General features: G+C 46.7%; 1 protein-coding gene across 6 annotated transcripts in view; it reads left to right on the forward strand.

Moving 5' to 3' along the window:
* PRDM16 (PR/SET domain 16) overlaps positions 1-23,105 on the forward strand; it is a 338,369-nt gene that overhangs the window by 274,176 nt on the left and 41,088 nt on the right. For all 6 annotated transcript variants that reach the window (XM_077311218.1, XM_077311219.1, XM_077311216.1 and 3 more), the window contains one exon: positions 17,996-18,130. In XM_077311218.1, coding sequence (XP_077167333.1) covers positions 17,996-18,130 — 135 coding nt within the window. The remainder of the gene's footprint in view (positions 1-17,995; positions 18,131-23,105) is intronic.

Consider the following 23,105-nt stretch of genomic DNA (forward strand, 5'->3'; position numbering starts at 1 on the left):
GTGACCGGCCTTGGCTCATCCAGCAAGCCTCCGTGGCCTGGGAATTGGAGTAGGGATCGGAACCTGGATCTCCCAGACCCTAGTCTGATACTCAGATCACTACACCACACTAGTTGTCTGTGTATCTTACAGCAGTCCCCTGCCGTAAGATATACATAAGTGAATTACGAGAAGTACTTCCTCTTCTTATACTTCCCCCACTCTCTGGGATCTATGGATTAGGCCAGAACATTGTAAATTCTTCCCTTCCCTCTCTCCACACCAAATATGTCTTTGACAATTTTGCAAGTCCTGGATGGATTACCTTATCTGATTCTTCCTCAGCGTAAACCTTCTGTTGTGCGTTTTCCTCTGATTCCATAAATCATACGCTGTTAGCAGCCCTTGCTCCGGTTTCTCCCAACGCCATCTTTCCGTTCAGCATTTGCAATTTCTTCCATGCCCAAAGGGTTTCACTGTTCAATTAGCCTGGGTCACAATTCCTAATTAATAATATTAGGGATTGTATTAGAAGCCTGCAGCCAAGGAATTGGCTGGTTAGTTCGGATCAATATGAGAAATTCATACCCCTCCCTTCGCTGTCTTTGCCAGCTTGGTGTTGCCAGCTCCTAAAACACACAAAAGGGCAGAATGGGGTAGGGTCTGTAGTGCTGAGCGGAGAGGCCTGGGTTCAAATCCCTGCCTGATCCTGAAGTTCAGTGGGTGATATTGGACCATTTTCAGTCTCAGCCTCAGCTACCTCGCTAAGTTGTTGCTATTGGGATATTTGGTTAATATAACTGACCCTGTCAGAAGCCTGGTATTGTGCAGGACATCAAATACACCCAGGAAGTATATTGCAAAAAATAATTATTCAGGTAGGTCCGGTTCACATTCAGTCATTGTTTTCCTGTTGAGTTCTGTTCCCTTGATTTCCACAAGATATCTCGGATATATTCCGCTTTCTGTCCGACCCTCTCCTGATCCGCGTGCGAATCGTTTCTGAAGGGCAGGAGGGGATAAAGGGATCGCCAGCGATCTGAGTGCTTTATTATAATGCAGAATACAGCTCTCCATGCACTGTATTCCACTCCTCCCACTTTTAAGTCTCTGGATTTCAGAATTCGGTTCCAGAACTGAGGCATGTCAAAGTTTTGCCCTCTTCTCCTGAGTGGGAGTTGCACACAAGGACGTCTCGTGTTCAGATTGCAGCTTTTGTTCGTTACTTTGGGGTTTGCCCAGGAGAATTTGCCCACAGACTGTGCCCCCAGCTAATTAGGGAGGGAAGGGACGACTGGTTGGGTCTTCTGCCCCAGCCCCCCCCCCCCAAACTATCTTGGTCCAGTCTTGTTTCTATGTGTCTTCCCTCTGTGGGCGCAGCCTCTGTGATTAAGCCTGCGACCCCCCTGCTGTTTTTAATAGGCCTGTAGGCCTGACCATCTGATGAGAACTAAACGGCACAGCTTGTGCTCAAATATTTTCACTGGAATCTCCTAATACACTATATTAATCATTACTGTCAAGCCATTCAGGAGCCAAACGTGTCCACCCAGAAGAGCGGGCGAGGGAAAACGAAAGAGCAATTGCTTCCGTATGAAAACCAGACGTGGGACAGGCCCAGCATGCCTGGCTTTCTACGCCCCCCCCCCCAAATCTGAGGCCGCATAATCAGCAAGCAGGAACGTCCGCAGAGTTGTGTCTTCGCCCCTTTTGTACCGTTTCACGCAAGGGATTAATTTATTGCACATTTGGTGTATTGTTGCTCGTGATGGCTCAGGGCAATCCACAGACACCTGAAACCCCGAATTAAAACACGCAGACTTCCATCAACCCAAAACAGCTAGATATAGACAATACAGAGGGTTGCCACCTTCCAGGGGGTAGTTGGAAATCTCCCAGGATTACAACAGCGATCCGTTCATCTGGAGGGAAAATTGGCTGCTTTGGGAGGTGGCTTGTACGGCATTCTGCTTCACGGAGGTCCCTGCCCTCCCCAAACCCCGTCCTCTTCAGGCTGCACCCCTGGTTTTTCCAGACTGCATTTTCTACCAGCAGAATGAGCCGGTATGTATCTTGAAGGTCAACATCAGGGAGGGATGCAGCAAAAGGAGGACTTAAGGCCACATGATGAGATCTGTGTCCAGAGCAGAAACCTGAGCCTATTATCTCTCCCATCAGTCCCACACCATGACTCTCTCTGCCACCCCACAGTACGTTCCTGTCCCAGATGACATTCAAAAGATGGCAGCACTCAATACGCCACAGTTGTGGAGTGACAAGGGAGACAGGGCAAGGTGTTTGGATGGCCAGGCCTTGATTTCGCCTGCCATTGCCCTGAGTAAGAGAGAGCCCTTGGTCTTAGAATCATAGAATCATAGTTGGAAGGGATCTCATGGATCATCTAGTCCAACCCCCTGCACTATGCAGGACACTGTAACACTCACATCCCAATCGCTCATCCACTGTAACTGTCTTGGATCTTGAGAGCAGGCAGTGGCTTGGGATTGGCTGTCCAGGACCACCTGATTCTTAGGACCCATAGGACTCTGGCCTCAATTTGCCATGTCATTTCATTTCATTTTCCCACCCAGACCTGCAGACCTGTGACAATAGGGCCTGCAAATAGTTTTCTTTACTGTAGGAGGAAACCTTCGCTGTTCAATTTCAAATTGATTCTGAAAATATTTTGTTTTGAACAAAAGGAAACTGTACAAGCTCTTTAATTAAACAAAAAAACATAAAAAAGTACTTCTTTCCTACATGCATTTGCTACCAGGAGTAGTCCACCTGTGGTCCTCCAGATGTTCATGCCAGCGTTTGCTGGCAGGGGCTCATGGGACTTGTAGTCCATGAACATCTGGAGGCCCAGAGGTTGACTACCCCTGTTTGCTACAGTATATGTGATAATTAACCCTAAGAGCAGAGAGTGGACCCCCTTTCATTTGAGCCATTTGGAAGGGAATGGACTCTTCATACAATGACATTGTTAACTGTTGAAAAACAGCCAAACACTCCCGTCTGAGAAGTCAATGTGGCACAATTGAAACCCGTTGTGCTCGTATTATCTGCTTCTGGATCATTGGAGCTTGGCTTTCTCAAAAAAAACCAAAATCTGTATGCCAAATTAAGGCATCCTTGGAAGAGAAGGGTGGAACAAAGACCTGGGCACGTATCCCACAGCACTGAAGAGCCTCCCTACACTCACTCACACACACACACACACACACAAAATGCTGCACCTCTCCCCCAGATTTCACTTAAAGCAAGCCTCTGAGCCAGCGTAGAAATTCATCCTTGGGTGAAACAGTGGGTGGAATTTTTGAGGAAGACCAGAAAGAGATTTCAGAAACCAAACGACACGGAAGGATCAGCCATCGCAATCTTTGCTCAGGGCATAAAGACCCAGCAGGGATGTTGCCTGAAATGGCAAAAAGTTCCTTGTTTTCTTATTGAGAGATCAGCTCCCCGCCTTTTAGCACCTCAGAAAACAATTAAGATCTGGAGGGTATAAACTTCCAGGAGTCAAAGCTTCCTTCCTCAGAGCTTTGCCTCTCAAAAACCGAAACAACTCTTGTTTCTTAAGGTGCTACCAGTGGTCAACGAAACGGCTGCCATTGCAAAACTTTTGTAGAATCAAGTTCTCCAAATTGTCTACCACAGGGGTAGTCAAACTGCGGCCCTCCAGATGTCCATGGACTACAATTCCCAGGAGCCCCTGCCAGCATTCGCTGGCAGGGGCTCCTGGGAGTTGTAGTCCATGGACATCTGGAGGGCCGCAGTTTGACTACCCCTGGTCTACCACAAGAAAATACAGACCCAGAGAGAAACAGAATGGGGCAGGCCCAACTTGGCTCCATCCCTCCTTTCCAAAGAAGCCTTAATTTAGCATGCAGATTTTGAGACAGCAGCTTTGTCCCCGTGGCCCACCCCCCTGACCGTCCTCTTGAGTCCTCGTATACCCCCCTCCAGGGAGCAGCAGGAAGGGCGGGGCCTTCTTCAGCCCCTCCCTGCTTGAAGTGACATCAGAGATGTCCTTGTCTGGGGTGATCTGTCAAGGAACACTCCACTCCCTGGGAATGCAAGGGGATGAGGGGAGACTTCATGGCAGAGAGTCAACTTTCTTGCTGCGGGGGGTGGGGGGGGGGTTCCTGCAAACCCTGGAACCAGCTTTGTTATTTGCAGATTTTATTAGTCCAGCCGTTCCCCTCCTCCGAAACCAGCGTCTGCCTCGTGGAGGGCGCTCCCCCCCCCCCCTCCGGCCCCCGTATGTATCTGCTTTAGTGTAACATGTTCCCATAACTATATTATTAGCTTTGTCCTGCTTACAATAAAAAAAGACGTGATACTCTAGCTGGTATTGGAGTGTTAGGTCATATTAAAACCATGTGTAACAAATCTTTATTTGCAGTAACTTCTGAGTTCGAGTTTCAGCTCCTGCTACACCTGTCATCAATATTGATTCTCATAAACCTACCCGCTTTCTCTTCTCCCCCACCCCCCCTTAAAAAACACCACAGATCTTTCGTTTAGGAATTCCCCCCCCCCCGTAACACTGTGGTCCCCTGATTTGCCAGACTTCTCTCAGTTCCTCACAGTAATGTCTTTATTTGTCACCCAAAAGTATAGCTGGCCTTTCAATCATTTCCAAAACGGCCTACGATATTAAAGAGAGGGCAAATGACAACCACTAAAAAAAAACAAAACACGGACATTAAACATGACAGAGCCAGTGTGATTCGGTAGCCATAGTTTCAGTCTTGGGCTTAAGGGACCCAGGTTCAAATCCCTGCTTTGCCTGAGAAGCTTGCTGGTTGACCTTGGGCTAGTCCTGCATTCTCAGCCTAACACTTCTTGTTGTGAGGATAAAACAGAAGGCCATGGGACGATGTGCGTCACCCCCAATTTCCCTGGAGGAAGGCTGGGATAGAAAAGGAGCAAAACAAATCACATACAGATGACCAGTGAAAAAAATCTCAAAGCAGCTAATCGAAACAACGGTGTATAGAAAGGTCTGAGAAGATAAGAGATACCTAACCAGTTGTCGTCTGCAGTCATTCTTCTGTTGTGGAGGCAAACAGGGAAAACGTATACTCAAAAAAGCAGGAAATCTCCAGTTGAGCCAAGCAGGAGGAAATTATTTGAAAATATCAGCAAGTTCCCAGCCTAACTATGCTAAATGCGCACCTCCTCTGGCGCTCCCTGCAGGACATTCCCCGTATTCCGTTCAATCCTGCACACCGCAGATCTTGCATAGGCCGACATATTGAAAGGCTAGGTGGTGTGCTAGAAGGAAATGGCGGGCAAACCTTGCTGTGGGACTAAAGCAGAGGTAGTCAACCTGTGGCCCTCCAGATGTTCATGGACTACAATTCCCATGAGCCCCTGCCAGCAAATGCTGGCAGGGGCTCATGGGAATTGTAGTCCATGAACATCTGGAGGACCACAGGTTGACTGCCCCTGGACTAAAGGACTTCTTCAACTTGCTCTACAGAAAGGGAAATGACAGAGGGACACAGTTGCCCCAATCCAAGCCAGAGGGCTACACAGATTTACGCCAGTACAAATAATAATACAATCACGTAGGGTGCTTATGTGTATTCTTTTAACATTGTGAGACTTCACGTGTGCCACTTTCTAATGAAGGACCCAAAGCAACCAGCGCTTGGGCTGCGGAAATGTTACAGATTATTAATAAACCTTTCAGTTGTCGGTAACGCAAAGTGGTACCATTTCAGTTATCCACCTGGGCCTTCTTATACCGGCTCTTTGTTGTCCCGTCGAACAAACGCTGACGTACTTCAGCTCTTGAATTGCAAAGAGTTGCCGGGCCCTGATCCTAGCCACGCAATAAGGACCCAAAAGGGTTAACATTCCCCCCTTTCCCATTCCGTGATGCCGTTCTGCGTGTTTTCTCTTTTTGGGTTGATGATGGCCTTCCTCTTTGCACTCGTGCCCGGCTACTTGGAGAGCGTGTTGACAAATTAATCAAGGTAAAGCCCATTAACTGCCGTTTGGCAGGCCGGTGGCGACGCTAGAGCCAAACGCCGGCGAGTTTAGAACCTCGGTTTTCAGCGCCGCGCCGCTGCCGGATCGACGCAAGAAGCACGTCCAATTAGAAATGTGAGCAATCCAGCGGGCCGCAAGGAGGCTGTGCCGTAATTGCGTTGAGAACTGCAGCAATGAAAATATTTTTTGTCAGTTTGAATGCACGGTCCAATTTATCATGTGCCTGTCTGCTTTCATCTCGGAGAAAGGGCAATAACGAGGACCACATGTGGGACTTTGGCCTCCGCCTCGAAGAAATGTGCCGCTAATCCATTGTGCTACACAGATAACTTTTGTTGTTAAGCAGCGCAAAGTGGCAAATTCCAGGCGCGGTGCAAAGCAGGCTATAAACTTTCGGAGGCAAGGGTGCGATGATTGTGACTGTTCGTAACAGCAGTGATAACCATCGTGCCCCCTTCTCTCTTTTCTGTTATATTTTTGTCCTTGTGTGTGTGTGTGGGGGGGCAGAACGACTTACAATTAAAAAATGCCCTCAAAACAAACAGAAGATGAGGAAAGGCTTCTGGGTAGAGAGTGGGTCTTCAGCACTTCTCTCTTCCAAGCTCCATGCTGGAACAAGGGTTGTGAGTGTCCTGCATGGTGCAGGGGGTTGGACTAGATGACCCATGAGGTTCCTTCCAACTCTATGATTCTAAGATTCTCTGCCAGATCTTCCCTCCAGTGCTGGGCCAGGACCCTCAGGCCCCAAGCTAAAGGACGGGAATCATTGGGCTTTCACCTCTGGGTTTAACTACCTGCAAAGGGAGGAGAACAAACTCAGCCATGTCTTAAGCAGGGGCTAGTAGTCACGCCGCTGGCAGTTTCCTTCTTTACCCCTTCAACACAAAACTTTCGCTCTTCCAGCTCTGTCACTCCCCGCCATGCAATGGCCTCACCATTTTATAATTTCCCACACTCTTCTTCTTGTTTCTTCACTGGAACTTCACTGCCCCTGGCCCCTGTGAGGGAACACAAATACGGGGCGGACGAGGTGCACCAGGTAATATGTTCCCCCATGCAAGAGTAGGAAGAGATGGGGCAACATACCCCGGCTCAAACTCCAGCCAACAGCCCAGCACAAAGCCTCCAGTGCAGAAATGGTCATGCCTTTTCTCTTTTGCTGCCCTTTATGCAGAGTGTCTTCCTGAGATGCCTTCTTCCTTTCTTTTTTCTCCCCCAAAGCCTTCCTCAAATCCCACCTCCCCCTAGGAAGCTTTTGGGTACCGCCCTTTAAGACATCATCCCCAGCTGAAACTAAACCTCGGTTGACGTAAGCGAGCTAACCAAACGTTCTCCGAGTTTGCCTTTGGCCCCATCTTTCTCCTCTCCCTCTGCTGTCCTCCACTGAATCGTAGCTCGCAAGGGCCTCAGCGTAATGTTTTGGCTCCATCTGGAGGCTGCAGTTCACAGGGCTGGAAACGAAGGTCCCAGTTCATACATGAGTACAAACCTGGCCCTGTGGCCACCATGGGAGCAGCTGAGAGCAAGCCTTTTTCAGCCTTCTGTGAGGCAAGGGTGGGTGGATCTGAAGTCCTTGGCACAGAGACAGGGCTGTGTAGAAGCGCGTCCCTACTCATCTGTGAAATGCTGGACAGTAACTCCCTCCTACGTCGAAAGTTCCTTGCAAACAAAGAACAGCAGAGAAATAGCTCTTTCTAAATGACTTTCCTTTTCTCCTCTGCGGTGCATGTTTTCCATCAGCAGGGAGGTCCCCCCACTCTCAAATTGAGGAATATTCTAAACTGAACCTGCCATGGTTCTGCTATAGTAGTCTTCTACATCAGTGGTTCTCAACATGGGGGTTGGGACCCCTTTTGGGGGGTCGAACGACTCTTTCACAGGGGTCGCGGCAGGGCAAGCAGCTTGGCCAGGGGGGCGCCATCCACACAACAGCCTTGCGGGGTAGATCGAGATAGAGCGTTTGTCTGTCTGGAGCGGTGGAAAAGAGCAAGATCGGCACGGTGGGACAAGAGGCAGAACTGAACTGAGAAACCGTGGGGAAAAAACAACAACAATTTATATACAATCATGATCTTCACGCCATGGGTCAGTTTTGGTTTCATTTCTGCGAAAGAACACTTGTATAATTTTATGGTTGGGGGTCAGCACAACAGGAGGAACTGTATTAAAGGGTCGCAGCATCAGGAAGGTTTAGAACCACACCCCGTGGCAGTGAATTCTGTAGAGCAGGGGTAGTCAACCTGTGGTCCTCCAGATGTTCATGGACTACAATTCCCAGGAGCCCCTGCCAGCAAATGCCAGCAAATGCTGGCAGGGGCTCCTGGGAATTGTAGTCCATGAACATCTGGAGGGCCACAGGTTGACTACCCCTGCTGTAGAGGAGCTGAGCACTGTGCAGAGAGGTAAACAGAGCAAGATGGCTCCTGCTCCGTGTACACGTCTTGTCCCTTCTTCACAACCGCTGTCTGCTTGCAGAGCCGTTGACCGCGAGCCGTTTCCCACAAGCCCCCCGTTCCTGGCTTCCATCCACAACACCCCCCAGCCCCCCGAGGTGTTCCGGCATGTTCCGAAGCCGAGCATCTTCAGAAAGTCCTCAGATGATACCAGATGTGCTGCTGATGTTCCCATTAAGGCGGGGGGGAAAATTGTACTGTCCGCTTGGGATTTTCCATACCCTCATTCTTCCCTCGGTGAAGACGCTGCGGCAACAATTCTCACAGTGTCTTGGGACACAGTGCGCCATTCAGAGGCACAGATAGGCTTCTATGATAGGAGGTGCCTGCGTGGGACAGTGAAGCGAGCATTGTGTTGCACAGCCTTGTTCTGAAGTCAGCAGTAGGCAGCATGGGTGGGATCCCCCCCCCCCAGCCATCGGCATTGACCTTACATTCAGGAGCCCTAGGAAATCCCAGGGTGCACCTCTGCAACTTTTATGTTGTGTTCAACCCACTCTTTGGCTGAATGCATTTCGACAGTCCCCCCCACACACACACACACACCCCACACACACCCCAAATATGCTCCCTGTAAACAGATACAAAATCTCCCCAGTTTAAAAAAAAACAAACCAGGGTCAAGTAGCAATAATACTTTTTAAAAAATATTGCTGAAGAAGAAGAAGAAGAAGAAGAAGAAGAAGAAGAAGAAGAAGAAGAAGAAGAAGAAGAAGAAGAAGAAGAAGAAGAAGAAGAAGAAGAAGAAGAAGAAGAAAGAGTTCTTATATGCCGCTTTTTCTATCTGAAGAAGTCTCAAAGTGGCTTCCAATCGCCTTCCCTTTCCTCTCCCCACAACAGACACCCGGTGGGGTGGGTGAGGCTGAGAGAGCCCTGATATCAGTGCTCGGTCAGAACAGCTTTATCAGTGTCGTGGTGAGCCCAAGGTCACCCAGCTGGCGGCATGTGGGGAAGTGCAGAATCGAACCCGGCATGCCAGATTAGAAGTCCGCACTCCTAACCACTACACCAAACTGGCTCTCAAGTCAAAGAAGACCTTAAGGAAACAATTTACCTAATAGCTGTATGCATCCCCTGTTCAGATATTTTTAAAATCAAAACAGAGATCCCAAGGCTAAGGTTTATGTTTCTGCACATCCAGGGGAGGGGAACCCAGGCTTGCAGGGATGAGGGGTGGAAAACATGAGGTTAAAAATTCCAAATGGTAGGGTTACCAGCCTTCTGGTGGGGCTTGGAGATTTCCCGGAATTACAACCATCTCCAGTTTGGGAACAAGGGCAACTCAGAAATGCAGAATCCTGTTAGGAATTCAGACAATGAGAATTTTGGAAGCACCCTTAATTGGAAAACAAACCTCACCTTTTATAACCTCTCTATTATGAGTTCTTTATGATCCCCTTGACCTTCTCGGGGAAACCAATATGAAATGCCTTCATTGCTTGGAATGCCCTGAGGGGTAATGTAACAGTTTCTAAAAATCTCAGGTCGCCCCCCCCTCCCCACGCACAAACACCACTTAATAAACTCTTCCTAATGATCTTTCTGTCATCAGCTTTTCTCCACAAACTTGTGGCCATCCCATGAATAGGAGCCCACTGTATAAAAAAAGATAACAAAATACGAACCAGTCCACTGCCCCCACATCCCACACCGTGTCCATGAATGCCATTGTGCCCCCCTTAAATCCCACCCAACCCAACCCAACCCAACCGAAAAACTCTCAGAAGGCCAGATGGGGGATTTTTATAGAAAACAGACCCTTTGCCACAGGTTTAATTATCATGGTCCTGACAGAAAGGAGTGAAATTCTGAATGACCAGCCACGGACGAGACCAAAAGCCTACACATGGATTTTTTCCTCCATAAAAGTTTATGGCTTCTTAAAGAAACACCATTCGTATATTTTACGAGGCCTAATCATTCACTAATGCCCACGGCTGCACCTGCAGAGTCAGCTCCCACGGACAGTCCTGGACCGCTCCCAGCAAGCCTGTTTTTTGACCAACCCTGACGGGCCACGCGCACCCTGAGGGACAGGCTGGCCTGGCTTCAGTTCCCCAGCAACCAGTCTAATATGGCAGAGGCAAAGAGATTTACGGGTATTTATCTGCTGACGTGTGGGTTTTGACTTTGTCAATCGGGTTCATTCATTTCAAACAAGAGACAAGGAAGGAGGAAGGGAAATGCTCTGAGAGTGAAGGAACACATCACTTGATGCAGGCCAGGTTTTAGGGGCTATTAGCATGATGCCACCCTCTTTGGCTTATACAGTACTGTCGCCTCCGTGTTATAAAATAGAGTTGCCAACCTCCAGGCTGGGCCTAGAGTTCCCCCAGAGTTAACCCCTGATCTCTAGTCTATAGAATTCAGTGACCCTGAAAACAAGGGAAGCTTGGAAGGGTAGAGTTGGGGGTTGGCTCCTCCAAGTTGGGAAATCCCTGGAGATTTGGGGGTGGGCTCTGGGGAGGAGGGGGTTTGGGAGGGGAAAGGAACTCAGCAAGCTGAAATGGCATTGAGTCCAGCCTCCAAAGCAACCATTGTCTCCAAGGGAACTGATCTTGGTTATCTGAGGATCATTCCAGATCTCTGGGCACCGCCTGGAGGTTGGCAACGTGGACTCTATGGCATCGGATCCTCACTGCATGTCTTCCTCTTCCTGGGCCTTGTCATCCAGTTTCCAGGAGTTTCCCAAACCAGAGTTAGTTGCCTTCCTGGGGCTGTCAAAAGGGCAGCAGGTCCTTTGGAGGTTTGTGTAAGACCAGGTTCTTCTGGAGGACATTTCACGGAGCTTAGCAGTAATAGCTCTTTTACAGCTCTTGGTCTTTCATGGACCGGCCTCGTTACTGTTCTGCAATTGCCGGTTTTAATATTTGCTGAAGCCCCTTTTCTATGAGAAGCAATGGCTTGGAATCAAGATGTCTCTGTTTCTATTTTTTTTTTGGAGGGGGGGGGAGTTATGCTGCTTATTATTACTATATGTGGAGCCTCCACATTCAAGAATAGGATACCTTTGTGGCAAGAAAGCAGCAGGGGGCATTGCTGGCCTTCCCCCTCCTCCTGGATGGAGACAACTATTGCTGCATCTAGCCACCAGCACGGCTGTTGTTGTATAGGGCAGGGGTAGTCAACCTGTGGCCCTCCAGATGTCCATGGACTACAATTCCCATGAGCCCCTGCCAGCAAACGCTGGCAGGGGCTCATGGGAATTGTAGTCCATGGACATCTGGAGGGCCACAGGTTGACTACCCCTGGTATAGGGGAGCGAACAGCTAGAAAGGGGACAGAATCAAGGAGGATAACTTTCCAGCTGTAAAGAAGAGAATGAGCCCTTGTCTCCACCTGTGTTGATGGTTTACATGCCAGGGAGAAGGGGAACGGGACGCTTCCCGGATGTCTCAGTTCCCATCACAGCTGTGTGCTATAGGGTTGCCAGGTCCCACCAAGCAACCAGAAGGGGGTAGGGGTAAATTTACCAGGAGAAAGAGGAACTCCCCAGCAACGTCGCCCAGGAAGGGACATCATCCCACTGCAACATGGCACAGCATTCTGATATTTGGGCAAGAACTCTATGGTAAAAATAGCGTCTACCATAAAGTTTTTGTCCATGTACCAGAGTGCCGCCTGCAGATTGCTGGCCTTGTGACATCACTTCCTGGCGATGTCACCCGGGCCTTCCTCTTTCTCATGGTTAAGTCTCCACACCAGCCAACTGATCGGTGGCAGAGACAGGCCCCGGCAGTGAAGGACCCCTCCCTCCACCCCTGCCTTCCTTGGATTCACCCCTTTCGTTCAGGCCACTGCCTCCTCTGCCTCCTTGACTTCACCACGTGGTTGAAACTGGTTTCCTTTTTTCCTTTGCCGACCTTCACTAGTCCACAGTGTGGTTTGGAAAGACACAAAGTATCCCTTTATTGAGGGGGATCAATTAAAAAAAGAAAAAAGGTCTAGTAGTAAGCCCAGAATATTTGGATAAACTGTCAGCCCTTGAAGACAAGAAAGGGCCTTTTGTCCAGGAAGGGAGGAGGGAGACCCGTTACACTACCGTAGGATCGCTGGATCTGATCCAATAAAAACTTCTCTTGGCATGGGGGTGGGGGGAGTGATTGGGGTGTCTAATGAAGGATCTTTTACTTCAAGTCTTAAGTGTGTTTGATTTATTTATTAGAATGTAAGTCTGACATCCTATTGCCCGGTCAGATTCTGCAGCGAAGTCCTTCTGAAGAATATTGTCCACCGACAAAGAGGACTTTGTACGAGGCGGGCGGAGAATTGCTGTGACTGAGAAACGAGCTATCCTACAGCAAAGAAGTCAGCCTGGAACAGGCCTTTGCTTTTCCTGGCCTCGCCGGGCTGCTTGCGGAGGCCCTTCCAGTTTGCTTATCCTCTGGCCACTTAATTTTAAGTGACATGGGCCTTGCTGGCCTACATCCGATACTTGAGGCTATCAAAGAAGTGGCAAGGCTGCCAAGGAACATTTAGGGATGGAAGGGGATACGGGCCCCTTCGGATTCCGGGCTGGAAGCACAATTTTCAGCCGAGGCAGATTCAGAGGCTGCTGCTTTCGGGTGGGTTGTGGGCATTAAATCCGTGGGTTCGGGAAGACCGGACACTGAGCTCCATCAAGCAACGGCTTTACGGGGACCAGAAATACCGAACCACAGGCAAGCCAACAGTGGGCCTTGTATGTAATTCGGAACTCCCGCCAAGGGACGCGATTGGTCCTTAACGGAGGCCTGTGACTGGACCTTAAGTCTGGCTCTTGATAGGTCCCTAAGGTCTCTTCTGTTACTGGTTAAGAGCCCGGGGCCAGCAAATCCCAAGGAGGGGCTCAGTCTCCCAGCCTCATCTCTCATGCTCCTAGTCCTGTAAAGCAGGGGTAGTCCACCTGTGGTCCTCCAGATGTCCATGGACTACAATTCCCATGAGCCCCTGCCAGCGTTTGCTGGCATTTATAATTTGATGCAAAATGCTGACCTCAAATGTTTCTTAGACCTCAGATGTTTCCACCGCGCTCGGCCCCTGGAGAGGCGCTGCAGAAACCTGATGCGTCAAACTGTGACTTCTAACCATGCGAGATCAGAACAGAACTGCGGTATCTTAAATTTGGAAGGAAAAAAAACCCAACCGAAGCCAAGCCGCCATCTTTAGACGATCTAATATTTTGAGTGAGCGCAAGGCAATTATTTCTTTTCCCTCGCACTTTGTGAATCATCCTTTTGTTAACCTCTGTCATATCCTCGCCCTCTTAGTCATAACTGTATTGAGCTAAAAAAACAAAACAAGAAATTACAGCTGCATTGGGAGGGCTACCAAATTCCCTTAGAAAGCTCAGTGAGAACCTACCAAACCTTTCCAGATTTCTGCAGAGGTCAGTGGTGAAGGTTCACAGAATCTAGAATGCAGAGCTCAAAAGTCCAGCTTCTCTTGCTACAACCGTTTCCACACCTTTCCCTGCTATGCTTCCAGGTAGGTCACAGGTTAGAGTTCCTGCAAGAATCTGAGCTGACACAGAATCTTCCCCCAACCCCACCACCACCGTGGTATAAACCTGACCGTGCTGGGACTGTGGATGTACATACGGCGTTTAATGTGTTCACACTCCTCCAAGGCCACAGATGAACGTGTGGGAAACCAAAAGGGCATTATCGCCTTATTAAAACCCCAGAGCGTGGGAGAAAGGTGAGGAGACCACAAAAGAAAAATTTGCAAGGGCGACACTCCTCCCCACAACGGCGGCACCTTCCTTGTCTTTTATTTTTGGTGATCAGCACGGCTTCCTGCCCAAGGCTGATGTCAGCGTACAGTCAGCTAATAACATATCAGGGAAGGTAGCAAATTTCAAAACACAAGCTCCCCCCCCCCATCCCCACCCCCACCCCCCGCTTCAAACATGTAAAGTTGTGGTCAGCTCTGTGGTTCGCTGCGATCCTTTACGGCCTCCTCCATGAACTCCTGCAACTTTTCGATAACCAATTGCAAAAAGAAAGCCCACGTGGTGTTTCGGAGGCTCATTTCTGCACCACCTCAGTGCATGGATGTTTGCAGATGTAAGGCTGTAAAAACTCAGGTGCAATCCAAGATGCATAAAACTCGTAGAAACCTATATGCAGGAAAGGTCTAAGCCAGTGGTTCTCAACCTTCCTAATGCTGCGACCCTTTAATATCCGGGTGGTGGTGACCCCCCAACCATAAATTGATGCAAGGGTTCTTTCACAGAAATTAAACCAAAACTGACCAGTGGCATGAAGATCCATCATTCATGATTATATATAGGTTCCCCCCCCCCCGGATTTCTTAGTTCAGTTCTGCCTCTTGTCCCACCACGCCAACCTCACTCTTTTCCGTTGCTCCAGACAGACAAACACTCTATCTCGATCTACCACGCAAGGCTGTTGTGTAGACGGTGTCCCCTGGCCAAGCTGCTTGCTCTGCCATGACCCCCAGGTTGAGAACCACTGGTCTAAGCAAAGAGACGCTACTTGAAGACTTGTATGGAGAAGGAGGGGAAGGTATGTTCTTGAGAAGGGTTACCGAAGGGAAATGCACCAAGCGGTAGGTAGAGGCGGAAATATTGGGGTCAGGAGAGTAGACTGGTAGCTAGTAAGGAAGACCCTAAAGAAGGGAAACTCGGTAGGAAGGATCAAGTTGGGGAGATAAAAATAAGAACTCAGAAGGATAAAAGAAGCTTGTGCAAGAAATTGAATGGGATGAAGTGATCAGGGAGACATCTTGGGGAGGGGACTAAGAACGGATGAAAGTGGCAAGAGAAAACGAAAATTCTGGGACCCACCAACAAGACCCTCCATCCATTCTTTGGCTACAGAAGATCCTGCGCTCTACTTAGATTCCCAACTGCACAAATATAATCCCCTTCTCTTCTATTACTCGTAAATTCTCCGTATCTGAGTTCTGGCCCAAGTTTTGACAGTGCTGAGATAACCCAAACAAAAAATATTTCTGAAAATATGAATTGTGGCATTTAAGGGGGGGAAGGGGGAGAAACACACCAGTTTCCTGACTCTTAAGAGCACCAAACATATTGTTCTAAAGCAGCACATACATTAATGCGACTTTAAAAGGGGGGAAAGAGCCTTTTCATAGTTGCCAAATAAAATTAGCACATCAGCCAAGCTGTCAAAGGCAATCTTCTCAGGGAGAGGAAGTTTAATGCATCTACAAAGTGGTGTTGGAGTAACCAGGCGTTCGGGCATTGAGGCTCATGGCTGGTACATTTCTTCATGTGCCCCGAGAATCCATTAGCAGAACTGATGACAGATTCTCCTGGCAATTGGACTGAACTACTCACCAGAGAGAGCTCCCAAATTAGGGAAGCAGGAAACCTCAAACAATGTGCAAAAAAAAAAATAATTTTTTTAAGCCTTGCAAATTCAAACTAGGAAATTTCCCGCCCCCATTCACTTTTGCTTTGGCTCCTTCAGCACGTCTAACGTTAATGAATTTTGAAATAACTCTTCAGGCTGAGATCCTGATTGCCACCGGATAGAACAGACCGAAATTGCCGCTTGGAACTCTGACACGGAATCCAGGGCCTATTCTGCACACAATAGATAATGCACTTTCAATGCACTTTAGAAGCGGATTTTCCTGTTCTGCCCAGGAAAACCCAGTCAAAGCACATTGAAAGTGTGTTATCCTATGTGTGCGGAATGGGCCCAGGGCTTGGTGGTTTTTGAACAAGCTGTATCCAGCGTCTCATTTATAGCGCGCATCAGAACCTAAGGAACAGAATTAGACATGATAAATGGAAAGGAAATCCAGATTCTTTCGCCATGTGTGACACACACACATCAATTTAGATCATGTGATTTGACCCTTGACTTAAAGGTGCTACTGGACTCTGATTTCACTGGAATATTTGTCAGGCTTCAAGGTACCAGGAAGTGATGTCAGCTGGCCACGCCTCCCTGCCACGCCCCCAGAAGTGGGAGGAGCCTTTTGCACCAAAGGTTTAAATGACCACGGCCTCTCCCCTTCTCACCCCCTCCAGGCCCATCATTGGCCACTTTGGGAAGGGGTGGGTCTACCTGCCCAAATAAGGGTAGAATTTTTTTTTTTTAATATTAACCTTTTTCTTCCCAGTTGCCATTTTGGATAAAACTATGCCATGGTACTGTTCCCATTTTCATATGGTGCTTTGATACCATGATTAGGAAACTCTGCTCTTAGCAGTGCATTTCAGATGTGCCTGTATAGAGCAGTGAACAATAACACACACAGACATACACAACCTTGCATTGAACCAGTCAGGGTCCCTTCAATACTCTTGCAAGATGCTCTCCCTGGTGCTGTTCCCAGCCAAAAGCCAGACAATAGTTTGCGCTCCGCTGCAGTTTTCAAGCCATGCACAAGGGTACAGTGCGCATTACGGTAATCACCCCCAGGAAACCACCCAGCGCCTCATACATCTGTGAGAGTTTGGGTGTGAAAGTATTCAATACCTGCCTGTAGATACTCTTGCAAAGGTGTCACTTTTCCTGTGAGAAGAAAGTAGAATAATTTTGAAAGAAAAAAATAAATCTTTAAAGGTCATTGTATTCTCTTTCTCTCCTCTCCATGCGCATGGTCACAAACATGTGCGCGTCTTTAAGTATTTCTGAGAATTGCGGCGTTTGAGCAGTCTTGAACTCTCGTTTCTCCTTTTCAAACCCGTGGCTTGGAGGAACGATCATGCTTGGATTCTCCTCGTTACCCCTCAAGCTCCCATTCCTTGTAGGTTAGCCTTACTTGGACTCCTTAGCCCTCCTTCTTCACAGGGGTCTAGGATTTTACCAATTTGCAGAACTGTGGTTTGTTTTGATGGCTCAAATATCTTTTCTGGTCCAATTGTACTTAGGGATGGCATCATGTCTTACAGGGTTTTCGAGAAGTATGCTTTCTGGTGAAATATAGCTGGTTAGCAACTTTGTGATCCCACAAGAGGCATTTTGTGTTTCAAAGCATAACTAGTGGCTGTTTTGTCCTGAGGACTCAGGCGTGAGCTAGACCCGAGACAAGGTTGGAAATTAGAATGGCTTGGGGACCTCCTGAAATCAGTCCCCTTGGAGGAAGTGGCTGTTTTGGAGGGTAGACTCTACGGCAGGAGCAGCCAAACTGAGACTCTCCAGATGTCCATGGACTACAATTCCCACGAGCCCTTGGGGCTCTGAAGAGCCACCCTTGCTCTATGGCAATATTCCCTCCTGAGGCCCCACCCTCCCCCAAGCTCCACCCCCAAATCCCTAGGGATTTCACAACAAGGAGTCAGCAACTCCCGAATAAATTTATTTATTATTTCTTTGCACGTGTTATGTTTTGCCTGGCAACTTCCAGAGAGGGTTGCTTGGTGGGTTGTTTTCTGGTAAACAAACAGTTTGTAGGAAAGGCCCAGAGATGTTTGTTGTCCTGTTCTCTCCACACAGTCCTTTGAACTGACCACATAATGATCGGAAGCTTGCCGGACATCCCTGTCATTCGTATTGGGCACAGAACGGAATTGACTTGCATTTGGAATATGCTTATTCCATTTTTGTACAATACTCTCTTGCCTCCTGTTGCAGATTGGTGACGAGCTGAGCACTGAAAAATTCTGCGTCGATGCCAGTCAGACTGGAAATGGAAACTGGTTGAAGTACATCCGAATGGCCTGCTCCAGTGAAGAACAAAACCTCACGGCGTGTCCCATAAATGACCAGGTATGATCTGCCTCTCTTGAGAACCTCTCTTCCCAACCTTATTTTTTTCCACCAGCGCATTCAATTTTGTTGATCTAGTTTGGTCTTTGCTTGTAAAAGTTGAGGAAGGGGAACATATGTAATGGGGGTAAAAAGACCCAATCAAAAATGAAAGTTCTAGTCATCACTTGGGTGCAGTAAAGATTCATCCATCTATCCATCCATCCATCCATTCATAAAGATAATTCCATCAATTTTAGCTGCTTTGAAAGATTTTTTGGGCTTCCAGATAGATGTATCAACACACGTGTCAACACATTTTCTCTTTGAAATACAAAATCCCGAATGCTAAATTCCAAGTTAAACCACAGCCCAAGATGCCCTCCTGGTTTCGTTTTCGGCTTTGTGAATGTGAATATTCAAGCTATTCTCCAAGATAATGCAGAGCTGAGCCAGTGATTTTGGGTGGTGTTTCATCTGCGCTCAGTACAAAAAGGAGGAAGGAACGACTTATGGATATTCTTATGAGTATCCCCAAAAAGGTCACTCTGATAGGTAACATTGTGAAATTCCCAGAAATCCTTCCACTTAAGCTGATGTCAATATAATAATATTTCCCTTGATGGTTGTCATTGCAGAAACGAACAAAAAAATGGGGGGTGGGGTGGGGAGGAGAAAGTACTGTTCCAGTCAATGCCGCAAACAAAATCTTTATTTAAAGAGGGTGATCGTATTCTTTTTATTTATCATCTGTAGAATGCATCAGTGGCCTTCCTTGCATGAAAAGGCACCCCTCCCCACCAAGAGATTCAATTTAAAACCTGGCCTGATAGTTTGAACAGCCTGTCGACCAAAGAAGGACCCCAGCTTTGAAGAGAACTTTTAATAGATTCTGCTAAACAAAAAGTTTAGTAAAACCGTGGCAAGGATTATCAGGTTAATTCTTTAATAATAAAGGGCAGGGACAATAAACACCACTCGGTTAACACCAGTCTCTTTCACCCTTCCCTGACATTGTTTGGGGCCAAACTGTATTTTATTTTTACTCAAGATGCTTAGGTATTTCTGGAACATGTTTTCAGATTTCTCAGCACAGCTATTTTGAATCAAAGTTTTAGTTTCACTTTTTCCTTGGGCTTTCTGTATCTGAACAATACGCTGCCATTGGGCTGTAGAAAACCAGCACGGTACATCCGGCCAACGAAAAATCAACTCCCTAAAATCAACTTCCTTGTAAATAACGTTTTTACTACCACGTAAACATTTCTAAAGATAACTAACGGCGATACTTTAAAAATCTGTTTATATATAATTAATTCACACACACACACCCCAGAAGCAAATGACATCCAACAGCAAAGTCCACAGCAATAACAAAACAAAGCAAAAAGTGAGAAAACTCAGCTGACAGATAAAAATTCTTAACAGGACCTGAAAGGACATCTGATCTTGTGCCAGGTTAGGGGGGGCATGGGGGGGGGTTCCATAGACAAGGTGCCACCATGGAAAAGGTCCTGCTTTAGAAAAATAAAAAAATCCAAACATCTCTGAAGAAGTGGACACAGAGAGCCAAGCCTCTGGTGCAAGTTGCACCATGTAGTAAGTTCAAGTAGATGGAATGGCAGCTTTTGGGGTTGTTTTGCTCTGGACTGAAGGTCCCTTTGAAGATAATCGTGCAGCACATTTCAAAGTTCTCCGCCCCACCTTCATTGCGCTAGCCTCTCTGTTTGTTCTTTTTGTTTCCTGTTGTGAAATAAAAACAGCAATGACATTATTCCGCATCGCCTTTGAATGCTTTCTCCTCTTGGAAGCTGGGAGGTTCGGGACGTGGGGGAGTCTCACCATAATTGAACAAAGCAGAATGATGATGGATACGTTGCAATCTGTCATTTAATTCAGGGTAAAAGGCGTATCCCGGTATGAAATGCCAGCGTTATGTTCAAGAATGTCAGCAAAAGGGAGGGATACTTTTTTTGCTCAAAATTGAGTTCCCGTTTTCAATTTTAATAATGCCATACAGCGTATAGGCACTGCCCCGAAGAAAAGAGGAGCTTATTCTTATTCTTATTCTTATTCTTATTCTTATTCTTATTCTTATTCTTATTCTTATTTTATTTTATTTTATTTTATTTTATTTTATTTTATTTTATTTTATTTTATTTTATTTTATTTTATTTTATTTTATTTTACTTACTTACTTACTTACTTACTTACTTACTTACTTACTTACTTATTTATTTATTTATTTATTTATTTATTTATTTATTTATTTATTTATTTATTTATTTATTTATTTGCTGCCCTCCCCAGGGGCTCAGGGCTGTTTACATAATAACATAAGAACAATACATGGATCAGTCTATATTTTTATTTTTTAGAAAACGAGGGAATCTTTAAAAATCTATTGGCACCCTCAAAATAATACTTCCAAAGGGGCATTCTGATCCAACTGAGTAGCCTGGTAAATTGCACGCAATATTCCAGTTTTCTAAACAATGCCTGCATTTACTAACATGTATCATCAACACCACGGGCATAAAATCCTGGGCCATGTGCAAGCGACTTCCTCCTAACCATCCATGTCAGTTCTGTCTCGGCCTTTCGGCTAAGGTCACGCGTGTAGTTCTGTCTGTTGTTGTCTCTTGGCAATCTCGTTTCTTTTCCCTATCCAAGCAGAAGTCTGGCTGGAAACATGAAGTCTAACGGTTCTTTTTGCTTCCTTCCAAAATCGACGCATCCTCCAACATGCGTGTGGCATCAGCTTATGGTCTCCTAAATCCACAATAGGAGGGAAGTTCTGAACAGATCCTTTACTACTGAACACCCAGTCGGCAATGAATGACTTCTGCAATTAAAAAAATATATATATCTGAGAGATATTTGGTGCTGAATCAGATGGGGCAGCTTGTGCAACTTCTGTTTTCTGATTTCAATTGGGCACGTCTTAAAAGAGTCTACGTCTGAGGATTTTGTGATACAGTTTGATAATTAGTTGAAACGATTACTTCGGCCTAGCAGTGATAAAGCTTCCCTGGCAGGTTAACCTTCCCTCATGAACCTGTGTCCACATTTCCCTTCTTTAGGATTTCTAGACACCTTCCAGCCAGGAGTTTGAATTTCTGCGCTTGAATTCTTCCTTGTTCCAAGGAGAGCTAGGAGTTTTCATTATCGTGGTCTGGGTGTGTGTGTGGATTTTTTGATCATCCCAAAGAGTTGGGAGTCCCTGATGTCCTGGAGTACTTTTGATAGCTGATTTTATTCGTTTATTTCTGCGAACTATATAAATGTGTTGTGAATGGGAATGCCCAACCCTGTAAAGAAATCCCTGCCTGTAAAAATCTGTCTGTAAAAGATTTTAACGTCCCCATCCGACAGTGCGACTTGTACCGAAGCTTCCCGTTGACGCCAAATTATTTAGAAAACCCCAAGAAGACTACGCAGCGTCTTCCTTTAAGCCACAGATTTCCAAAATGTTGTCACCATTTTGCAACCCTTCAGAAGGTCCTGAGTCTTCAGCATCGCCAAAAATACCAGCTGAGCTCAAGTGAAGAAATACCAACGCCATCCTAAGCAGAGTTACAACCTAAGTCCACAGAAGTCAATCAGTTTTGAAGGGTACAACTCTGTTCAGGACTGTACACACTCCATAAGCCCAAACTCCTAAAGAACATCCACCAGTACTGGTCTGTTTTTAAATGTCGGTGTTAGCCTGTAGACAGAATGTTTTCAGCAGCCCTGATTTCAGTTTGCAGAAACCTGCTCGACTCATCCAAACCTGCACCAAACCAGTGAAAGCTGGAAGTTCTCTTGCGCCCATGTTCCAAACTTGCAAGCAATGTTCAACCCACCCAGCTCCTTCAGATTTCCTTCCCATCGTTTAATTCATCGAGAGCCTGAATCAGCTACGGCCAGGCTACACGGTTGGTTCGTCTTTAAGGGAGGGCGAGGAGAGAAATGTAGGCATATAACATGAGCTAAACGTCGAGCACACGTTAGAAGCTGAATAGCTACAACAAATGAAACGACTGCAGAAATTCACCTTTGACTCTGGATTCATGGATTACGGAGTCACATTAAATCGGCTAAGCCTTCTGAATGCCACGTCATTCCCTCCCCCCAAAAAACATTTAATGAATAACTAGTCCCTGTTGCCAAGTTCTACAGGCGTCTTCCGAAGATAAGCCCAGGAGCGGCATACAATTGTTAGATTGGATTCAAGGAGCACCTTAAGAAGCCAAGAAGGGTTGGAGGGTAGGAGCTTTTGAGAGTCAAAACTTGTTGGGTAACCAACTCCCTTCGCCACATCCTGACCTCAGATCGGTTTCTCTGGAGACCAATATGGCTAACCTCTGGAACTGATGTAGAACTAACATGTGACATTTTGGTCTTGCATTTGTCACAAAATGGGTACGATTATTATATTCTCAGTCAGATATTTGACCAGTAGAAGGTGTTCTGCAATTCGAGATCCAGCCAAGTTCTTGGGAATTGAGGAGTTACCCTCACAGGATTCTTGCTGTCCCATGCAACCCTCTATTCTGAAGCTAAGCTGGTGTTATTTGCTGGACGCCCTGAATGTCCAGGCAATTCTGGAGATATCTAAACACTCCAAGATCTCCAATGATGAGTGGCACAATAACAATATTATTGTTATCATTTTTTTCTTTCATTTATCACAAATACCTCCTTTGACTCTCACACCCTGCGGTCCTAGCAAATTCACCCGATCCAAATTGTTTCTTAAGATGCAGATACATTAATTATCATGAATCATATATCAACACTTCTGACAGAGTGACAGTTCTTAAAAGCTGTCCCCTTGTTACTGCTGTGAGGTCAGATTATTTGTAGCAAAGGACAAAGCATCCCATGGTCCCTTGAAATTCTACGGTGCTGAATTTTGGCCCGTGCCCTAAGAGGCGAGAGGCCCTGATTTCGGATCCATGAAGCGGATCCGTTCTTTAATTCACAAATTACTCTTCTACCAATGTTTGCG

Source organism: Paroedura picta, chromosome 15 (assembly GCF_049243985.1).
Source record: "Paroedura picta isolate Pp20150507F chromosome 15, Ppicta_v3.0, whole genome shotgun sequence".
Lineage (NCBI taxonomy): Eukaryota > Metazoa > Chordata > Lepidosauria > Squamata > Gekkonidae > Paroedura > Paroedura picta.